This window comes from Phoca vitulina, unplaced genomic scaffold (genome assembly GCF_004348235.1).
Source record: "Phoca vitulina isolate PV1807 unplaced genomic scaffold, GSC_HSeal_1.0 scaffold19, whole genome shotgun sequence".
NCBI classification, from domain to species: domain Eukaryota; kingdom Metazoa; phylum Chordata; class Mammalia; order Carnivora; family Phocidae; genus Phoca; species Phoca vitulina.
The window spans coordinates 16,998,653-17,017,657 of record NW_022589722.1 but is presented as its reverse complement, the minus strand read 5'-3'; the positions used below and the strand labels follow the sequence as shown (position 1 = coordinate 17,017,657).

The following is a 19,005-nucleotide window of genomic DNA, read 5'->3' as shown; positions in this document are numbered from 1 at the left end:
TTTCTCTCCTCCTTTTTCTCTAAGTCTGAAGTTAGTCTGCTAATCAAAGTTATTACACATATTTTCTTTTTAATTGTGGTTATGAAGCATGAGGCATAAGGCATCCTGCAGAATAACTCCTGGGGTTATTTTGCCCCTGAGTTTCGCCAGTTTCCCTGAAGAGAACTTTGAAAGTGCCCGCAGATTCATTTAGAGGAAGAGCTTTGCGGGGCCGTGTAAGCTCAGGGGTCTGTGTAGATTCCTCGGTCAGTGGAAATCCCGTGTCCCCATTGAAGCTCTGTTGGGAGATGTCCTATGGGGTAGTAGGATTCAAGAACCTCTGCTGATATGTGGGGCTAGTCCTGCCTCTGCTTTGGGCCTGCTGTGGGACTTCTCCGTTCTGGGCCTCAGTTTCCCCATCTGTAAAATGAAGGGTCCCATGGAATGAATACCTCAGGCTAGGCATCCGGCTTACTGGAGAGGGTCTCAAAGCAAAAGTCAGTAGCTCTGCGTGCAGCCTCCACTTGATTTTGAACATAATATCTACAATTTGCTGGCTCACTGGGGTTCAGTGGCAGTTTTTTTCTTTGTGTTAAGTTACATAGCCAGTTTTGGACAGTTAGTGAGGAATATTGTTTTTGGTGATTTTCCAACCCGAGAAAGCTGCCCCTCTCTTGTCGCTGTGGCCCACTCCCAGTTCTCCTGAGACACCTTGCTTCCCGCTTGGTTCAGCTGACCTGGCCTGTGGCTTTCTGAGGATAAGGAGCACACTGCCCACTCTCTTGGCTAACACACCTTTAGCTTCTGGCCCACAGCCCGCCATTCCGCTTTGGGAATGGGCAGGGGCCTGCCTCGCCTGGTCCAGCTGGCGGCCCTCGTGGAAGCCGCTGTCAGTGAGCTCAGGCAGAGCTGTGGCAAGTGGCCGCCCAGGCCCTTGCTCCGGGGCCCGCACGTTCCAGAGCATGGGACCTCGCACGTCCCCCAGGCCTCGCTTCCAGGGTGCTCTGCCCACCCTGGTTCTTGGCTGGTCTGTGATGAGGATTTGTGACGTTTCCCTTACTATGCTTGTGTGGGAGGTGCTTTTCTAAAAATACAAGGCATCAGTTCTGGGTTACTGTAGCTTCAAGTCTGTACATAGGTCAGACAATAATAGTGACTTTTCACATGCCAGACATCGTGCCAAGTGCCTGTTCTGCACACGAGTCATGAATAGTCCCGGCTGTCCTTTGCAGGCAGGTACAATTTTTGCCACTTTCGAATAAGGAGACTGGGTGTTTGACAAGTCAGGCAACATGTCTGAGGTCGTAAAATGCCAAAGCAAGAACTTGAACTTAAGACTTGTGTGATGCCCAAGTCCACTCTAGAGTTTTAACTTCCACACTGTCACCTCGGGCTCTAAAAAATAAAATGAAACCCAGCCCAGTGTCATTTGGAGCCAAGTCTGATGAATTAAATGTAAGTATATAATTTTTGCTTTGAGAAAGTAGCTGTAAAGAATAAAGATAGTTTTGTTAACTAGCCTCGAAGTGCAGTCCAGTATGGTGTGGTTGATGGTGGTAGAGAGTCTTCCCGGGTTATCATGTCACAACCACATTTAGCTCAGGGGTTGGCCAATTTCTGCCAAGGGCCAGGTCAGTCAACATGTCGTGCTGTGTGGGCCAAGCCATCTGTCACTGCCACTCAGCTGTGCTTGCAGCCCAGAAGCAGCCCTGGACAATGTGGACAATGCAGAAACGACCGGGCGTAGTTGTGTCCTGTGGCTTTATTGGTGGACCCTGAAATATGAATTTTGTACCATTTTCGTGTGTCATAAAATTGTTCTTCTTTTGATTCCCCACACCTCCCAACCATTTAGAAAGGAACTTATTCTTCAGCTTGGAAGCCGATGGGAAAAATGGGTGGTGGGCTGGATGTGGCCTCCCCTGGTAGAGGCTGGGGGGCTGGCTGGATTGCAGGCCCCACTCACACTGGGCAGGAGGGCTGGTGCCGTAGACGGGGTGTGGTCTGTATTTTTGCTCCTGTGGAGCTGATTATGCTAATTAGTGATGGGGCCAAAGATGGTCTCAGCTTCTGGGGTGGCTTCTGGTGAGTCTTTTCTGATGTTAACTACCCACCCTAGAGTGTGTGGTTTCACTTAAAGATTAGTTATCACTAATGAGCACACCCTTCTTCTGAAGTAGTTTAAAGTAAATTTCAGATACCTGAGACTTGTTTAAAAGTTTGGCCTTGTAGGAGGAGCAGAGCTGGAGAAAGAAGTGCGTCAAGGAGAAAATAGCCTTTTTTTAAAAAAAGATTTTATTTATTTGAGAGGGAGAGAGTGAGAAAGAGCATGAGAGGGGAGAGGGTCAGAGGGTGAAGCAGACACCTGGCTGAGTGGGGAGCTGGATGTGGGACTCGATTCTGGGACTCCGGGATCATGACCTGAGCTGAAGGCAGTCGCTTAACCAACTGAGCCCCTCAGGTGCCCCCCCACTTTTTTTTTTTAAATGGGAGAGACTTGAGCATGTGCAAATGCTGATGGGGGGGTGCCAGGTGAGGAGGATGAGCTTATGGCAGTGATGGTAAACGGTGGAGACAGGTTCCTGGGAGGGCAGAGTGAGGCATGTGATGTCTGCTCCATCTCTAGAAGAGATGAACTGGGAGACCCACCAAGATGGCCCTTCAGGTCTGCAGAGCCTGCCCTGGGGTGGGGGCCCCCCTGCAGGGCAGGAGTGGAGAGGAGAATTCACATGCCGTGTGGCTGCAAGTTTCAGAAAGAGAGCGCGGGTAGATTCACTTTGGTAATCCTTATGGCCGTCCCCAGAGAATTCTCCCGTGCTGCATTTATGGGCAGCGTGAGGAGGCAGGCATCTCTGCCTCCTGCTTAGACAAGGACGGAGGTGCCCAGCTCGTGGGCTGAGAGGGGTGTGTGGGCAGAGGGGGGGGTGCCCGCTCACAGACTGACTCCTCACTGTCTGTGGGGCCACGTTGTTTTGTCACGGTCTGTTTGCCGAGGCGTACCCCGCGTAGGGGCCTCTGTCTTGTCCTCTCTCGTATCTTCAACATCAAGCACAGTGCTGGGGATACGGTGGGTGTGCAATACAGCTGTGCATGTACGTGTTTGTGTGTGTGCGTGTGTACAGAAATTTGTTGTGGCTCCCTACACGTTTTACCTCTTCTGATCTAGTCACGTATTTTGTAGAGCCTCAGTTCTGTAGTAACTTCTTGATTGAAATGTGAAAATTAATTAAAACCGTGTTCACAGAGCGTCTGTCAGCACCCCCAGAAGCGCTGGCGCAGTCTTCCGGTGCTCCCAGTAACACCCAGCCAGTGGTCGTCCAGTGGTAACGGCCTCCCGCTGGTGCGGGCAGTGGTGCTGGGCCGGACGTGCAGCTTACAGGCTCAGTCCCCACGGCTCTCGTGTGAGGGGTAGCGGTGCTAGCAGGTGGCTGCCAGTCAAGCTGTTGAGCTGGGCAGAGGCAGTAGCCTTGGCTGCCACGTGGGAAGCAGATGGTTTGCTTGTTTGCTGTTTTCCTCGGGGCTCTGAGGCTCCCCCGTGAGCATGAATTGCAGGGAGCCCCACCTGTCCCCGCAATCCCCTGCGCCCTTGACCCTGGCGGGGGCGTTTCTCTTCAGCCACGAGAGACTTGTGAGATTTCGGTTGTTAGGTTGTGGGCAGTTGTCCTTTTTCTTCCTGCCTTTTGCTCACATTTCAGCCCAACTGGAAAATTCTCTGCTTTTCCATCTGGTTGAGGTGCTCTACCTTCTTGTCTTTCACAAAACAATTATTTATTTTCTCTTGAACACTTTAGAAAGGATAATATAACATCAAGGGAAAACATTAAAACCATTTATAATCCTACTTCCCTTGCACAAATTAAAGAAAAATTTCCACGTTCATTGCCAAATATATGCACGTATTTTGGCATGCTTGCAATTAGAGATGTACTGTTACACCTGCTCGCTCCACTTACCTGCCATTTTTATGATTATACTTAACCTGTGATATGTGTAATAGGGGGTGCGTAGTAAGTGTGTGTTTATATACGTGGTGCACATGTGTAATGGACACGCTGCACACATATATTATACACACATATTTTATGTGGATCTATATGCACTGTGTTTATACATAGTCTTTACTAATACTGTCATAGCTCCAATTTAATAGGGGCCTTGTTTAATAGGTTCATAATGTTCCATCACCATTTGTTAAACCACGTTTCTAGTATTGGACATTCAAAAACTTTTGGTGAAGAAGGCAGGACTGCAGCTGGGAATCTGAAAATGTGTTATTTCATGCAAGCGCCTATGTCTTCGACCTCAAGGAATGAAATTCTTCCGAGAAGAGCTGCCCGTTAAAAAATTCTTAGAACCTCATGAGCTTCTTTGCAGCTCGAGCAACCTCAGTGATTAGCTCGTGTCCTGCAGGTTCACAGAGATGCCGAGTCACAGCTGGTTTTGCAGGAGTGGAAAAAGGAAAGAAAGGAGATGAGGTAAGAGGGGCCCATTTTGAGTGCGGCGAGCCCGCCACCCTGTCCGCGCCCCGCCCAGCCCGCGCGCTCTGCCCAGCGCTCGCCCGAGGCAGCCCTCCTGTGTTAAGCTGCCAGGTGTGAATGGGACCACGGCTGTCGTAGCCACAACTAGGCATGGCTGCCACTAGCGGGGGGGACACGTGTGACATTTCCTTGAGGCAGCAGTGACCTTTCTCAGACCTCCTGCCCTTGCCTTTGAACGCCAGGGTGGAAGGAGCTGTCCCTTCGCATCCTCTTCCCTGCCCACTTGACTTGCCCATCCGCACAGCCCGTGGGCCAGTTGTAGGTCATGCCGGCAGCCCAGTGTGGCTCCTGGGACGGCGTGGGCTGCGGGCTCGGAACCACCGTGGATTCTTAGGGCTCCTAGAGCCCAGCTGCTTTTTTGTCATCAGGGATATGTGAGCCTATGTAAACATCTCAGGATCAGAATGTTTACTGGTGAGGAGAGCCCACCTGCTGTCTGGGAAGTTTGGCGGGTGGGCATCTTAAGGGAACAGTTGTTGGAAAGAGGCCCAGGGACCGTCGTGTTTCCTTAAGAAGGATGCCGCGTATGCAGACGCTGTTTATATGACCGTTCCCCTTCGGCTGGGTTTGGGAGCAGTGGTCGCTGCGTGGGTTCTGGCCTCTGAGCAGTGCACAGCCTGCTTGGGGGGAGCGGCGTGGAGAGGGGACAGTCAGCCTTGGGGGCTGCAGAGGCCACAGCCGTATTGAAGTCAGTCCTTCCTCCTCCTCCTCTTGGTGTTGGCTGCCTGGGGCTCATTCTGATTGGAATCTTATTCTCATGTTGGTATAAAAATGTTGCATGACTTGAGAGGGTGAGGGGAGGCGTACGGTGTGATTGGACTTCAGGCCCCTTGCCCCCAAAGGCCAGGCCTGGGCGCTGCCCCAGGAATCGCAGATTGTCCGATGAAGAAGGAGCCACTTCACCATCAGAGATCCTGTTTTGGATTTTAAGTCTCCAGCAACCTCACATCTTAATGAGGTTTTTCACAAAAAGTGTAAAAACCATTTATGTTGCTCCACTTGCAGACCTAGTGGAGTTTTAAAAATTTTCTTTTACTCTGGTTGTCACAGCATCTGCTGTCACCATCTACTGGACAGATGGCTGCTACCAGCTAGTGGCTTGTGTCACACAGTTGTGTATGTGGTTACATTTTCTGCTGTGTTTGTGACTGATTTATTAACAGTCAGGTGGTATTTACCCATTTTGCTGGACTGTTCTGAGTGGAGAGGTCCCAGCTGTCAGATGGTGCGCATATCCTGTGTGTGTGTGTGTGTGTGTGTGTGTGTGTGTGTGTGTGATGGGGTGTAGGTTTCCACACAGATGCACGCCTGCAGGGGTTAGAGCCTGGGGCAGGGGTGAGCAGCCTTGCCAAATGCTGTCCCCTGGGCCGCAAAGAGGCAGTGAGGCTCGTGGAGCTGTGTAACGGATAATGGAGATTTATTTACATCACTACCAAATAATCCTTCATTCCCCAGACATCAGAGTACTTAAGAGTGTCTCATATGCCTTTACTTCTCTTACCGAGTTCTCACGATAACCTTGTAGAAAGGGGGTCTTGATCCCATTCTGTAGATGAGGGCGGTTTGGACGCTGAGAACATTCTGCATCTGTCCGTGTTCCCCTCTCCTGCCTCCTCTGTTTTGGTTTGGGAAACGCAATGTGTCCATTTAGAGGAGCATCCACATTGAATCTGGAGCCTTCAGTGCTGCTCTCTGGCTGGCCTAAGTGGGAAATGTGATCAGAGTCCTGTTGATGAGTGGATGGGCAGACCGTTTTCCTGAGCAGGGCTTGGGGCTGCTCTAGGCTGATTTTCCTTTCAGATGAGTCCTATCCAAATAAGGTGATTTTGACTTCTTTAACTCAAAAAGAGACTTTTCTGAATCATTTTCTGTTGCTTTGCTCTTTTCTTGCTGCTTCAGAGAAATGACCAAAAATTTCTTCAACACCCAGTTTGGAAGCTTGTTCCGCACAGACCAGAACCCGACTTACTTCCTGAGGCGCCTGTCGCGCTTTGCTGACATCTACATGGCGTCTCTGAGCTGCCTCCTGAACTACGACGTCAGCCACACGTTCTACCCGCGGAGGACTCCGCTGCAGCACGAACTTCCCGCCTGGTCGGACAGGGCCCCCACCTTCAGACTCCCCCTCCTGCAGGAGGCCCACGCCAAGTAACCAGGTGCCCACCTGCGGAAAAAGCCAGAAGCAGGGACAACCCCCAACTGGCTGGACGTGATGGGGTTGACTTGTGTGCAGATGAGTGTTGCTTTTGGAAAAGATACAAATACGCCTTTTGGTATTTATTACGGAGACTCCTTCCACGTTGTTGAGACAGAAGCAGGCAGCCCACCAGTTCCGCCTTTGCGTTTCTCGTTGGGCTGAGTGGCAAGCTTCCTATCGAAACCCTGCGATCAGCCTTTTTGTTTACCAGGGTACTGGAACGGGTGTCCGTGTTTCTGGGCTAGGTGAGCCTCCCTGATGCCATCTCTCAATTCCAGCCGCTGAAATGTCGCATGTGTTCTTGACTCTTCCGTGGACAGTGGGCTGACCGTTCACGGGCAGTGCTGTGGGGACCGCAGGGGCACAGTGCCGGGCGATAGTAAACAGCTCGCGGAAAGCTGATGGATGAGTCCGTGAGCTCCGTAAGAGCATCGTAGCCTCCCGCGCCCACATCATGTGGCACTAGGGCTGTGGCATCCCCGTGTGTCACTCGAAGGGAGACTCAGCGTCCCTGCAAAGTCTCCTGTGAAAGAACAGAGAAGTTGCAAGTCCTTGACCCGTGGTTGTCCTCAGCGGCCGCTTCCTGGGGCCTGCCCCATGCTGGGAGCACCTGTGCGATCGCGGGTGATGGGCGCGTCCGCTCCTTCTGCGGGGAGGGAGGGTGAGGAGACCAGAGCTCTGCTTTACTGCAGAACCCAGCTGCGAGAAATGAGCAGGTCGGAGGAACCAGCGCATTTGTGGTGGCCCCCCGGGAGTTTATGCCCCCTGAAAACGCCACCCACGTATTGGTTTGATGTGCCCATTGGAGGACAGAAGATGAAGCAGGCACAAAAAGTGCCCTTGTAATGAAATGCCCCTCCCGGACCCCTGCGGGGTTGTGTTGGAATCTTGTTAAAACATCTGCATGACCAGCAGAGGAGGAGGGGATGGCCCCGTCACTCACTGCTTAGCTTCCCAGCCCTGCCCTCCCCGTAGATCTCCTCCCTGCCATGTTGGTGTGGCTATTTTGGGAGCCTGGGTGGTTTTCCTGAGGTGTGTGTTTAAGGTGGGAGAGGATAAAGGGCAATGGAAGCTAGGAGGAGACTTAGGAACGGCCTGGCTCATCAAGCGTCTCATTCCTTTCTAAGGACAACTCGAGTGGCACGCATGCTTGTCCCCAGCGGATGTGGGTGGCAGGCCCCTGAAAGGGCACTTGTGGAGCGTGCTCGCTTATTCAGCATTTTATTGCGGTTAATGTATCGGAACCAGCTTCTGATGAAATTGTAGCTTGGCATTTCATAGAGTACGGTGCACGAATGACATGAGTTACACGGCTTCTTCTGTGATGCCATTTGTAATGCCCTGTAGACCCAGGAGGCCTGATCGGCCCCTTTTTTTACTTCTACATTTTGTTACAAACACTGTAGCCCATTCCTTTTTGGGAACAGGGTAGGCATTTTGTTTGCTGTGTGTTAGCTCCTATGTGGTTTAAGCATCAGAGGGTATTGCAGATGGGCATTTAATGGGTGCAGGTGGATGCCCAGGGTGCTTGGTGTTGGGGTCCTCGGCAGACAGGCCGTGCTCATGGCTTTAGAGTTTCTGCCTGGAAAAGCTGAGTGAGGAAGTAAAAAAGTTTGTTTTTTCTCTCAGTTTTAATCTAATCAGGTGGTCATTGATATCTCCTCGGTGCCAGTTACAAGGTGTCTTGTTTACTCAAGAATAAAGTAGCGCTGTTTTTACAACTGCTTTGATGGAGAGCTAGGTTAGGTGACCCGAGCCTTGGGGGAGAAATAGATTTTTCTTGGAATGAATAGGGAATTTTACAACATATTACCAATTAAGATTTCAGTCTCTGGGCCACTGAACATGGCAGTATTGAGACGTGCCACGTAGCATCTGTCTGAGCTGGGCCCACGGAGCAGGCACCTGGCGGGCGGAACCCACACCAGGGCCAGCCACACGGGTCGGGGCGACCACGTCCACGTGCAGGACAGACAGAGCATGCTTCCTGTGTGTGCTCAGTCAAGATAGATTGTAACCGTCGTGACTCAGTTGGGGTTTGGCACACGGACCGGGCATTTTGTTCTTTCCAGTTCTTTGTGGTGCACACTGAGAGAAGCACAGTGGTACGAGGGAACGGAGTCTGTTTTCTACCATTTAGAAACTCAGTTTGGAAAGTGAACAGAAGAAAATGGATCTGCACGTTGCAAAATACCTCCTGTTTTTCGCATCGGTTAGGCTGGTGGTGCAGGGACGGTCCGGCCGGTCGCAGCGGCTCAGCAAGGCTCGTGGTACCCGGAGCAGACTGCCGTGGAAGGGCCCCGCACAACTGGTTTTGCAGTTGCTTTTATAGACAAAACTCAGCTTTTAAAGTATTTTAGGAGTTTGGCTTAGAGCTCCCTCTTTCCTCCTGACATAGCCTCTTTTTTTTTTTTTTTTAATTTTTAAAATTCTCTTCAGCTCCATTTTCTGCCATCACCAGTAATGCTATGTAACATACACCACCTGTTACTGATTTGGGCATATCTCAGACTAAATTACTAGTTGTTTTGAATGCACTGGCCCTCTTAATTATTTCAAAGGAGAAAGGAGAAGTAATCTTCCCTCCTCACTAATTTAGCTTTGGGGGAACTAAATGGCTTTTCCTCTCTCTTCCTCCCAAAGGCCCTTTAAGCCTTAGAATGTGCTAAATATTGGACTTGATTCCCTGTGCCGCAGGCTCATCTGCTGCCAAAGACCCACTCGGGGGCCCTTGTCCAGAATGCTTTGAGACTACATTTGGCCAGAGGCAGGGTTCCTTGATTGCTCTATTCAGCTACTAGGGAGCCTGTATTTTGCCCTCTTAAGACTAATTTCCTTTTATACCAATTCCCTCTCTCTTTTTTTTTTTTGCATTAGCATTTGGGAGCCTGGCCTCAAATTCAGCTAACCTTTAACACCCTCGTGGGTTAAGGCGAGGCAAGGGAGAGAAGCTTCTCTCTTGCAGGGTTCCGCCGGCGTTGCCTGTAAAAGGGCCAGCGAGGAAGCACTTGCAGCTCTGCGGGCCATTCTCTGTCGCCAGGGCTCTGGGAACGGGCACGCTGTGTTCCATCGCAACCTGATTCACAAAAACAGCTGCAGGCTAGATTTGGCTCTCCGGCCGTAGTTTGCCCACCCCTGCGCTAGTGGCCTGTGTTGGTGGCCGCGGCACCAGGCCCTCGCCGAGAGCGCGCAGATGACCGCCTCAGAGCTGGGTGCGGCTGGGAGAGAGTCTGTAGGCGAGCGCGCCGCACGCCCCTGCTCTCTGGGCATCCGTGCGTCTGGCCGGTGTTCCTAGCACAGGGCGTGACCGTCGTGTGGAACTGAACAACCCCGGTTGGCCATCCCTCGCCGCACTGACTGGTGACTGTGCTCGTAGAGGGGGACGGGCTCGGCTGCCCAGAACACCTTCAGAACCGAAGGCCTTTCCCCCCAACTGGGTCAGCTGCTGGCTCCCCATCCTCAGCTGGTGGCCGCGTTCGAGAGCTTCCCCCACTGAAAGTCCTGCCTCAGACGAGGTCACGCCCCCTTCCTTGGAGCCTCCAACCCCAGCCCTGCTTCCTGCCCTTCTGGTTCCTTCTCTTCCGTTCACAGGTGTTGTTCCCAAGAACACTCGCCCGAACTCGTCCCGCATGGACACCTCACTCCGTGTCTGCTTCCCGGGGCAGCCAGCCCGCTACAGCGCCTCTGTACTTTTTTTTAGCGCCACAGGCTTGAACCCTGAGGAAACCGTGTTCCAAGTATTTAACAGAACGACGGAGTGTGCCTGTAGAGTGGTCTCAGGTGCCGTACGTGAGAACTAAGTAGACTTGCTATTTATTCTGGATGTGAATTTGCTATTTATTCTACATGTTGATTTTATGTGATAGGATTGAACTTCTTGCCAAATAAAAGTTTGAATTGTGTCGTCTAGCTCATTGTAAGTCGTCTGTTTTTGTGTGCCTTAGCGGCAAAACCATATCAAATTATCAAGTTCTACTGCACCCAGAAAAGAACACCCCGGTGAGACGGGGAGGAAGATGTGTGGTTCATTTCTCACCCCTTCTGTCCCAGCACCCCAGCAAGGCACACTGGCTCGTTTGCAGAGCCGGAAGACTGTGTAGTGAAGGAACAGACGGAAAATGGGCACGAGCTCAGACCAGGTAGGCAGCAGATGCCCCCCTGGAACTGCTGTGCCCCCACGGGTGTTCCTTCTCTGACAGCCAGGAGAGGGTGTGGTCATCCACATGTTTGCAATCAAATTGCCAGGAAAGCTAAAAATTGGAAGCTGTGTTTTACGGGAAGAAACTCCTGAATAATACTAAATTAAGAGAAAATGCAGTGAAGTCAAATCACTACTGGGTTTTGGATAAATTTATAAATATTTTGAAAAGCTTATTTTTTAAAAACTGTGTATGTGTGTGCACGCGCATGCACATGTATTTAGCCTCCTTAATGTCCTTGACGTCTCGATGTGCCAGGACCTTTGTCTCATTCACTCCTTCCACGGATGGCCTGCTGGTCTTCCTTTCAATCGCTTGCCTTTTTGTCCCTGTGATGGTGGTACCCGAGGACTCACTGGGGAATTTGTCTCTCGTTCTTTTTGGGGAGCGATCTCCCAGAAACATGGCCTTGCTTTCATCATGCCATGTTGTCCCAGAGGAGACGGTAAGCTGTTCCTGTGCCCGAACCTGGGACTTCTTTCCTTTCCTGGAGTTGGGAAAAAACTTACAAGACACTGGAGCCTCCAGAATGTCTCACCTGACTCAGCAAAAACCCTGAGGATGTGGAACAGTTATTGGGCCAAAAGGAGGGTCAGAGGTCTGCTCAACCCAACCTTTTACTTCTCTGTCCTAGCAGTGATTCCCAAAGCTGGCCAGTCCTGCCCCCTAGGGACCATTTGGAAGTGTGTGGCGGGTGGGTTGGAGGGTGTCGGTTGTCATGGTGATGGAAGGGCACTTCCGGCCTTTTGAGGGCAGGGGCCTGGTGTGGTAGACATCCTGCGCTGCTTGGGCGAGTCGTGCACAGTAAAAAACTGTCCTGAGTCCATGCATCACCACTGGAAAGTTCTAGAACATTTTTCCCTGTCCCTGGCAGTCACTAATCTATTTTCTATGAATTTGCCTCTTCTGGAAATTTCATACAGATGGAGTCATACGGTATGTGGTCTTTTGCGTTCTGCCTTCTTAGCACATGGCATTTTCAGGTTCTCTCTGTGTTGTTGGCATGCATCATCAGTACTTCGTTCCCTTGTAGGGCAGAATGCGATTTCACTGGAGGGATAGACCACCATTTGGCTATCCATTCAGAAGATGACGGGCATTTGGGTTGTTTCTACTTTCTGGTTATTATGAATAATGTTGCCATGAGAACACATACATAAATTATCACATGGACATGTTTTCCATTTCTCCTGGGTATATACCCAGGAGACGGATTTCTGGATCACATGGTAACACTGTGTTTAAGTTTTTGAGGAACTGTCAAACCTTTCCCATGTGGCTGCACCATTTTACTTTCCCCCCAGCAATGTGTGAGGAGTCTGATTTCTCCACATCCTTGCCAACACTTGTTATTATCTGTCGTTGTGATTCTAGCCGCCCCAGTGAGCGTGAAGTGGGATCTCACTGTGGTTATCATGTCTTCTTAAACACAAACAAGCAAACGAAACAGAATTGAGAAAGAAGACTTTATAAGGCAGGTGTTGGCTAAATGAAAAGGCCCTAATTAGCCCCAGTAAGTGGATTTTACCTTCAAACTTTGACCCTTCCTGTGGCAAACAGTATTTTTGTTTCCCCAAACACCAGATTTGTTCCGTTGACTTTAATTCTCTTCCATAAACATTTATTGAGCACATTGCATGTACCAGACCCCGAGATACAAAGATGAATGAGGCAGGTCCCTGCCTTTGGATGCTTACAATCTAACAGGGAAAGGAGATAAGGTCATGGTGTTGGGGAGAACGTACTTAAGTGCCGTCTAAAGGTACAAAGGAAGGACAGTGGAGGGATAGTCCCCCGGGGTTGGTGGGTAGGTTTAACATGGCTCCTCACCCACAGAAACGAAGTAATCCCCCAGATTAACCAAAGAGATGAGGTATGGCTTGAGTGCTTCATACTTTAAAGTGTGAAAGGACCTTACTTTCCAAAAGGCAACTGGTGCTGAGGATTCACAGTTGACAGCCTTTTTGAGGAGGCTCGGCTGGGTGGGCAGATGGCCGAGGGGGGTGGCTGGCCGCAGCAGGTCTGGGCCCTCACAGCGCCCCCAGGGGGTCACTGTTGTCCAGCTGCTGGTCTTCGGCGTCCTGGAAAAGAGAGGTCTCTGAAACACTGGGCGCAGGCCCTTCTGCTTGTCGGATCTCTCTAGGCTGAGCATTCCTTCTGGCCCCTGGTCTGAGGCCTTGAAGGGGTTCAGAACACGCTATCCCCAAATATGGCACCTTGGCAGTTTAAATATCTTAAACTGAAGGAATTTTTGAAAAAACAGCAGAAGTAGGATGGTTACTCTGACCTTCCCCACCTCCCTCGCCCCTTTTCCTCTGAACAGGTCATAAAACCCTCCCTGCACCAGGAGGAAAGAAGACGCTTATCACCCAGAGACAGGAATTTGGGGCCAGGAAATCCATACAAACAACCTGGTTAAACTCTTTAGCTTCCTACTCCCCCAAGCCCAAGCCTTTGTCTTGTCAGTTCTTCACAAATGTGTCGTTTCTTTGTATAAAAGATAGAAAAGGTTCCTGCTCTGCTTACTTCAGGTCTTCATTCTCTCATGAAGGCTCCCAGGTACATGTAGACTGTCCATAAAGTTTATATGCTTTTTCCCTGTGAATCTGTTAGATTACTTTTCAGATCCAGCCAGGGACCCTAAGAGGGTGGAGGAAAACTTCTTCCTTCCCCATAGCCTAAAACAATTCTTCTTCAAGTGCCCTGTGAACACATGTGTGTGGTAGGAGGGCAGGATGATATGATGGTTCTGGGGGTGGTCACTGCTGCTTGAAGCTTATGGGCTCCGGACAGATCATTTCCATTCTTGCTGTTTTTCCTCATCAGTAAAGGGCCATAATAATAATTTCCTCACAGGGAAGTATGAGGATTAAATTAGATACCGCATTAAGGAAGGTACACACACCCTACAAAAGGTGGCTATTAATATGATTACCAAAAACTGCTTTCAGATTAAACATTCTTGGTCAACCCAGGTCGGCTCTTGAGCATTTGAGGGAGTCCAATCGGAAACCATACTCTGGAGGCAGCGCCCACGCCCTGTGCTGTCTGCAGCTCTGATTGGCATCGAAGTGTAGTTAATTTGCATAAGGGATGTGTTCCGGATGTCTGGATTGGCCACAAATATTGTATGGGCACCCCACCTTCAACATAAAAGATAGGAGAATGGAGGACGTCCCTTCTGGGGATGGCACCCTCGACTTAGGACTTCTGTTCCTGGAACATTTTTGCCACCTGGTCTGATTAGAAAGGTTCATCTGACTCCTGCATTTGGGACACACTCTCTCCTGCCTCCGGAGAATCTTTCCTGCGTGGTGCGGACGGAGCCCCCAGAAGAGGACAGGCAGCTGAGGTGTGAAGAGCACGGAATGAGATGGATACCCCCTCCCCCCCGCCCCACCAGCTTTTTAAATGAGGTTGATTTCAACATAACAGTGCTTGCAGAAATAAACTACTAGTTAATAAGTGCACGGCTGAACTTACCCTTTCAATTTGGATGGGGAAACTTTTACATGGGTTTGATTAGAAAAACAAAATAGGATATGATCTGGTTATTTTTAAATCTATTGCAGAGATATTCTGCTACCACAGGCACTGAGAACACAAGACATTTATGTTTGGTTCACTGCAGAAGAACAAAAACGTCTGTTGCACTGTATGAGCTGAAAAATGGCGCAATAAAATACTTCGGTAATGTTTCAGTGCCAACTTGCAAGAATGCGACAGCCATAATAAAGTCTTGAGGGGAGGGACAGCATATGTACATGCATAAAACAATCACAGCGGCTCTCTGGCTTTGGTTACTTTTTTTTTTTTTTTAAGATTTTTATTTAAGAGAGAGAGAGTGTGTGAGAGGGAGAGAAGGAGCGGGGTGAGGGGCAGAGGGAGAAGCGATGCGGGGCTTGATCCCAGGACTCCAGGATCATGACCCAAGCCGAAGGCAGATGACGCTTAACCGACTGAGCCACCCCATTACTTCTTTGTGAGGGTTCTAGACCAACAGCCCAGATTCAGGTGATTTCCTTGAACCTGAGTAATGCTATCAGCTCAGTCTGCTGAGGTACATACTAGCTGTCAATTTTTCTTATCTTCACATAAAAGGAAGAATTAAATTTTATTCTTAGCTTCTCAGTCCAGACCTGGTAATAGGCTACGGGCAGGGTGTACCTTCCACCTTCGGTGTGAAGGGGGTACCCTGCTGTGGGCTTCCTCTGGGTTGAAGTCAGTGGAGCTCCATCCAAGGTCAGGGATCACTAACTAGAAACAAATGGTTATTTCCTGGAATACCAGAGCAGAACATGTCCCTCTAGATATAAAAGACTAGATCAGAGTGAGTCAGGGAAACCAAAGGACTCCGTAAAAATCTGCTTTTGCTCCTTTTCCTGCTTCTACTCTCGCTAGGACCTGCATCCCCACCACACCTTACACATGCCTCGTAATGCAAACAGTGTATGTCTTCCTTGGAAGGGACAAGGAGTTCATGATTTCTCTAGAACAGATAACATCTAAGGAAGGACCAGGTGAGAATGACTGGACTAAGTTATCATATGTGCTCTCCAGGCCACCAGCAGCTGGACATCTCCAGGCCAAGGCCCCCTGGCTCTAAGGACTAACACCTGGGCCCTGGTCTTTATTCTAACCCGTTCTGGGATGCCTGAGGGGACATATACACCAGACCACTGTCCTCCATAAAAGCTCCAGACCCAGAACAAAGACAAGACTCATGCTCCTTTCTTCTCCTTTCTGAGTGTCCCAGGCGCTCCATGTGTATCTGCCCTCTCTGTATCTTCAATAAACCCTGCTCTCACTTCCCGCTGGCTTGTGTTTGATTTCCATCCTGCTTGAAGCCACCGACCCTCTTGGCTGGTCCTGTGGGACCCCCTCTGGGTCCTTGGACCCGGCCTGCTGCCATCAAAAGGAACATAGTTCCAAAGGCAAGAAGCAGCTCTGACAATGGGCAGAAAAATTTTGGCAACCATGTAAAGTTTATTAAAAAAAATTTTTTTTTTAAGTAGGCTCCATGCTCAACGTGGGCCTTGAACTCACGGCCCTGGGATCAAGAATTGCAAGCTCTACCAACTGAGCCAGCCAGGGACCCCAACAATGTAAATATAAGTTTAAAGCATAACATAAGGAAAAAAACACTTCTTAAGGCCTGAGTCTTACTTTGCACTGGCTACCTCATAATGTTTGCAGCAGAATGCAGCCCAAGATTTCTTTGTGTGACAAACCACTTCTCACCTGGTCACGAGGTGGGGGGTGAGCAGTCTCTGCTCCCCTATTACCTCTGATTGTTGGAGACGTCACCCCGAAGAACCCAGGGACACTGAACAGCCACATGGCTTCAGTCAGCTTTCGATACTGGCTTTTAGGCTTGTTGCCCCGAGACACATTCTGGAAATGTGCTTTCCTTGGTGCAAAGCTTTCCAATTGGATTTGCTGGAAACCTCATTCTCCCGCACCCCAACTGCATCCGTGCCTAGGTAAAGAGGCAGACTCACCACGAAGCGGTCGCAGCAAGGCTCTGGGGCAGCGGACGGGGTGCTCTCATACAAGGGGTTTGGTATATTCTCAGGCTGCTGCTTGCCAAGAGCCGCGACATTGATATCCTCCTCCGACTGCTAGGGAAGACACGCACAGGCTGACGGTGTCCCCAGGGCAGGAGAGGCTCATCCCAGCTGGCGGGTAAAGCAAGCCCCGCCCCCCTCCTCCTCTGGGGGCCTTTTCTTCTGATTTACATTAACCACGTGCGCCCCTCTTAAGTGCTGGGCTCAGTGACTTCCTATGTCCGTCCAAGTGTGACGGCCACCCAAACTCGCACACAGGGTGTTTCCATCCCCTCCCCCTTCCCCAGGAAGCGTCCTCACGCCCATGCCCGCAGGACCCCATCCCACCCAGGGTAACTGCCCTTCTGACTCCTATCACCCTGGAGTGGCTTTGCCTGTCCTTGAACTTAGTAAGAAAGGACTCCCACAGCACGCACACTGTGGTAGAGATGCTGGAGCTTATGAATAGGCATCTGCTCTGCAAGGAGGGAATGGCCTGGGGGAGGCAGCTGGAGGAGAGGCTGGGCTGCGCAGGGGCGGAAAGCACGGAGGGGAGGGTGCTCAGCTCCTGTGCTGTGGCCACACCCGGCCCCCGGGGGGCCCCCCCTGCTCAGCTGAGACCCGCTGACCTCCACGCGGCCACAGCCGGCCCCCGGGGGTCCCCCCTGCTCAGCCGAGACCTGCTGACCTCCCTGTGGGCTCACCAGTTTGAGGCTGGCTGCAGAGGGAGGCCTGACCGTGCGGGTCCCCGACCCTGTCCTCCACCCCCGCCAATCAGAGCGGGTGCCTGTCTCGGAATCCTCCAAGGTGAGGGGGCTTCTGGGCCCCTGGTGAACATGCCTCCCAGCCAAGCCCCCAGCTCCCTGGGGGTGAGTTCTGTGAAGCGGCCAGTCAGGCTGGGCTCCAGTCTCCCCTGTCACCATGTTCCCGTGTCTCTCTTACCTCAAAATGCTGGAAGCCAACTCTTCTTCGGTTTAGCCGAAAGTAAGAATATGCAGCCAAAGTGGCGGCTCCAAAGACCAGGACGGTGGCAAAGAATATCCCTGTTCCCATGCCGGTGTGCACTGAAGCCTGCCCGCAGAAAGGGGAGGGGTGATACTTAAACCTGGTGCCTTGCCCAGAGAGGAGAGCTTTCTGGAGCCCACTGCACTCTTGCTGGCCCGAGGCATCTGGGGCCGGTTGGGATAAAAATAAGGATAAGATAGCTAACATGTATTTAGCCCTTCCTACTGCCAGGGTCTGTCTAAGCCCCTTCCATGACATAATCCAGTTAAACCTATAAGAGCCCCAAGAGATAGGGACAAGTATTACTGTTTCCATTTTTATATGGGGCGACCGAGGCCCAGAGAGGGTAAGTGCTTTGCCCAGTATCACACAGCCAGTGAGGAGTAGAGGTAGGTGGGCTCGGAAGCCAGCCTGGCTACGGAGCTGGTGCACTTAACCACTATGCTATGGAGCTTCCCAGAAAACAGCTGGGCTCACCGCCCCCCGCCCCCGCCTTTTAGAAAGCAGGATACTAACACCACCAACCAACCCACCCTCATATAGCCCATACTGTGTGTCAAGGACTGTCCTAATTATTTTATATTTATCGACTCATAATCCTCCCAAGAACCCAGGGGGTCAGCATTACGACCGCCCCCATTTTGCAGATGAGAAAAATGGGGTCAGAGACTTGTCCAAGGTTGCACAGCTAATAAAGTGGAGGGGACACACCAGAGCTCAGGATTTCCTACTCCCCTTCCAGTGGCTTCTCTAATGGCCCATTCACTCAACAAATATCAACAGTGACAGGTGTTGTGTTGCTAACGCACCGGAGCAGGGGTGGGATGAACCAGGGCCTCAATCTCTGAGGCCACCTGTGGGAGGCTCCTCCCATCTCCAGAGGAGAGGAGACAGAGCTTCTAGCTACAGTTTGCCTCTTGGGGAGTGGACATTGGACGCCCCCCCCCCCCAGGAGCCCTGGATACTCACCAGTGGGACAGGGGGTGCTTTTAAAGGCCTGGAAATAACATGAATGATCCCATTGGAGGCAAAGATGTCCCACTGCAGAATGGCTCTTCCATCAACAAACCTGGTCTCCTGGGGAAATGAGAGGGGGGCTGGTGGAGATCTGTGGCCATCTGCCTCTTTGCCCCATGTGGGCAACTCCTCTATGAAAGGAAGTTGCTCAGTTTCTCCCAGGTCCTGCAGCCCGGGTGTCAGGCCTATTGTTACCGATGGGCAGCACAAAACACATTAGTTGCTCTTGGACTACAAGGCAGGTTGAAGAGCTGCAGGGAACCCAAGGGGCCATTCTGTCCCACCAACTTGTCTACCAGATGAGAGTTCAGAGGGAAAATGATTTGTCCAAGATCACGTAGGTAGCAGATGGCCAACCCTAAGCCTCTGGACTTCGGGTCCACTGCTCTGAACATCACACTGAGCTGTTAGAAAATGGATTTTTAAGTGATCTTATCCCCTGCTAATCAAAGCATGATTTACTGTCTTGTGGTCGGGCATCACCTGAGAGTTCATTAGAAATGCGGAACCTAAGGTCCCCATAC

General features: G+C 50.9%; 2 protein-coding genes across 2 annotated transcripts in view; one reads left to right on the top strand and one right to left on the bottom strand.

The window, feature by feature from the left end:
* NT5DC3 (5'-nucleotidase domain containing 3) overlaps positions 1-10,623 on the top strand; it is a 56,465-nt gene extending 45,842 nt beyond the window's left edge. Inside the window, exons 13-14 of the mRNA XM_032416909.1 lie at positions 4,390-4,454; positions 6,417-10,623. Of these exons, the coding sequence (XP_032272800.1) occupies positions 4,390-4,454; positions 6,417-6,669 (318 nt within the window). The 3' untranslated portion in view covers positions 6,670-10,623. The remainder of the gene's footprint in view (positions 1-4,389; positions 4,455-6,416) is intronic.
* A 1,617-nt stretch (positions 10,624-12,240) lies between these two features.
* The window catches only part of STAB2 (stabilin 2), a 145,330-nt gene continuing 138,565 nt past the window's right edge, over positions 12,241-19,005 (bottom strand). The window contains exons 66-69 of the mRNA XM_032416682.1: positions 18,434-18,541; positions 17,402-17,530; positions 16,415-16,531; positions 12,241-12,994 (exon numbers count right to left, since the gene is read on the bottom strand). Coding sequence (XP_032272573.1) covers positions 12,944-12,994; positions 16,415-16,531; positions 17,402-17,530; positions 18,434-18,541 — 405 coding nt within the window. The 3' untranslated portion in view covers positions 12,241-12,943. The remainder of the gene's footprint in view (positions 12,995-16,414; positions 16,532-17,401; positions 17,531-18,433; positions 18,542-19,005) is intronic.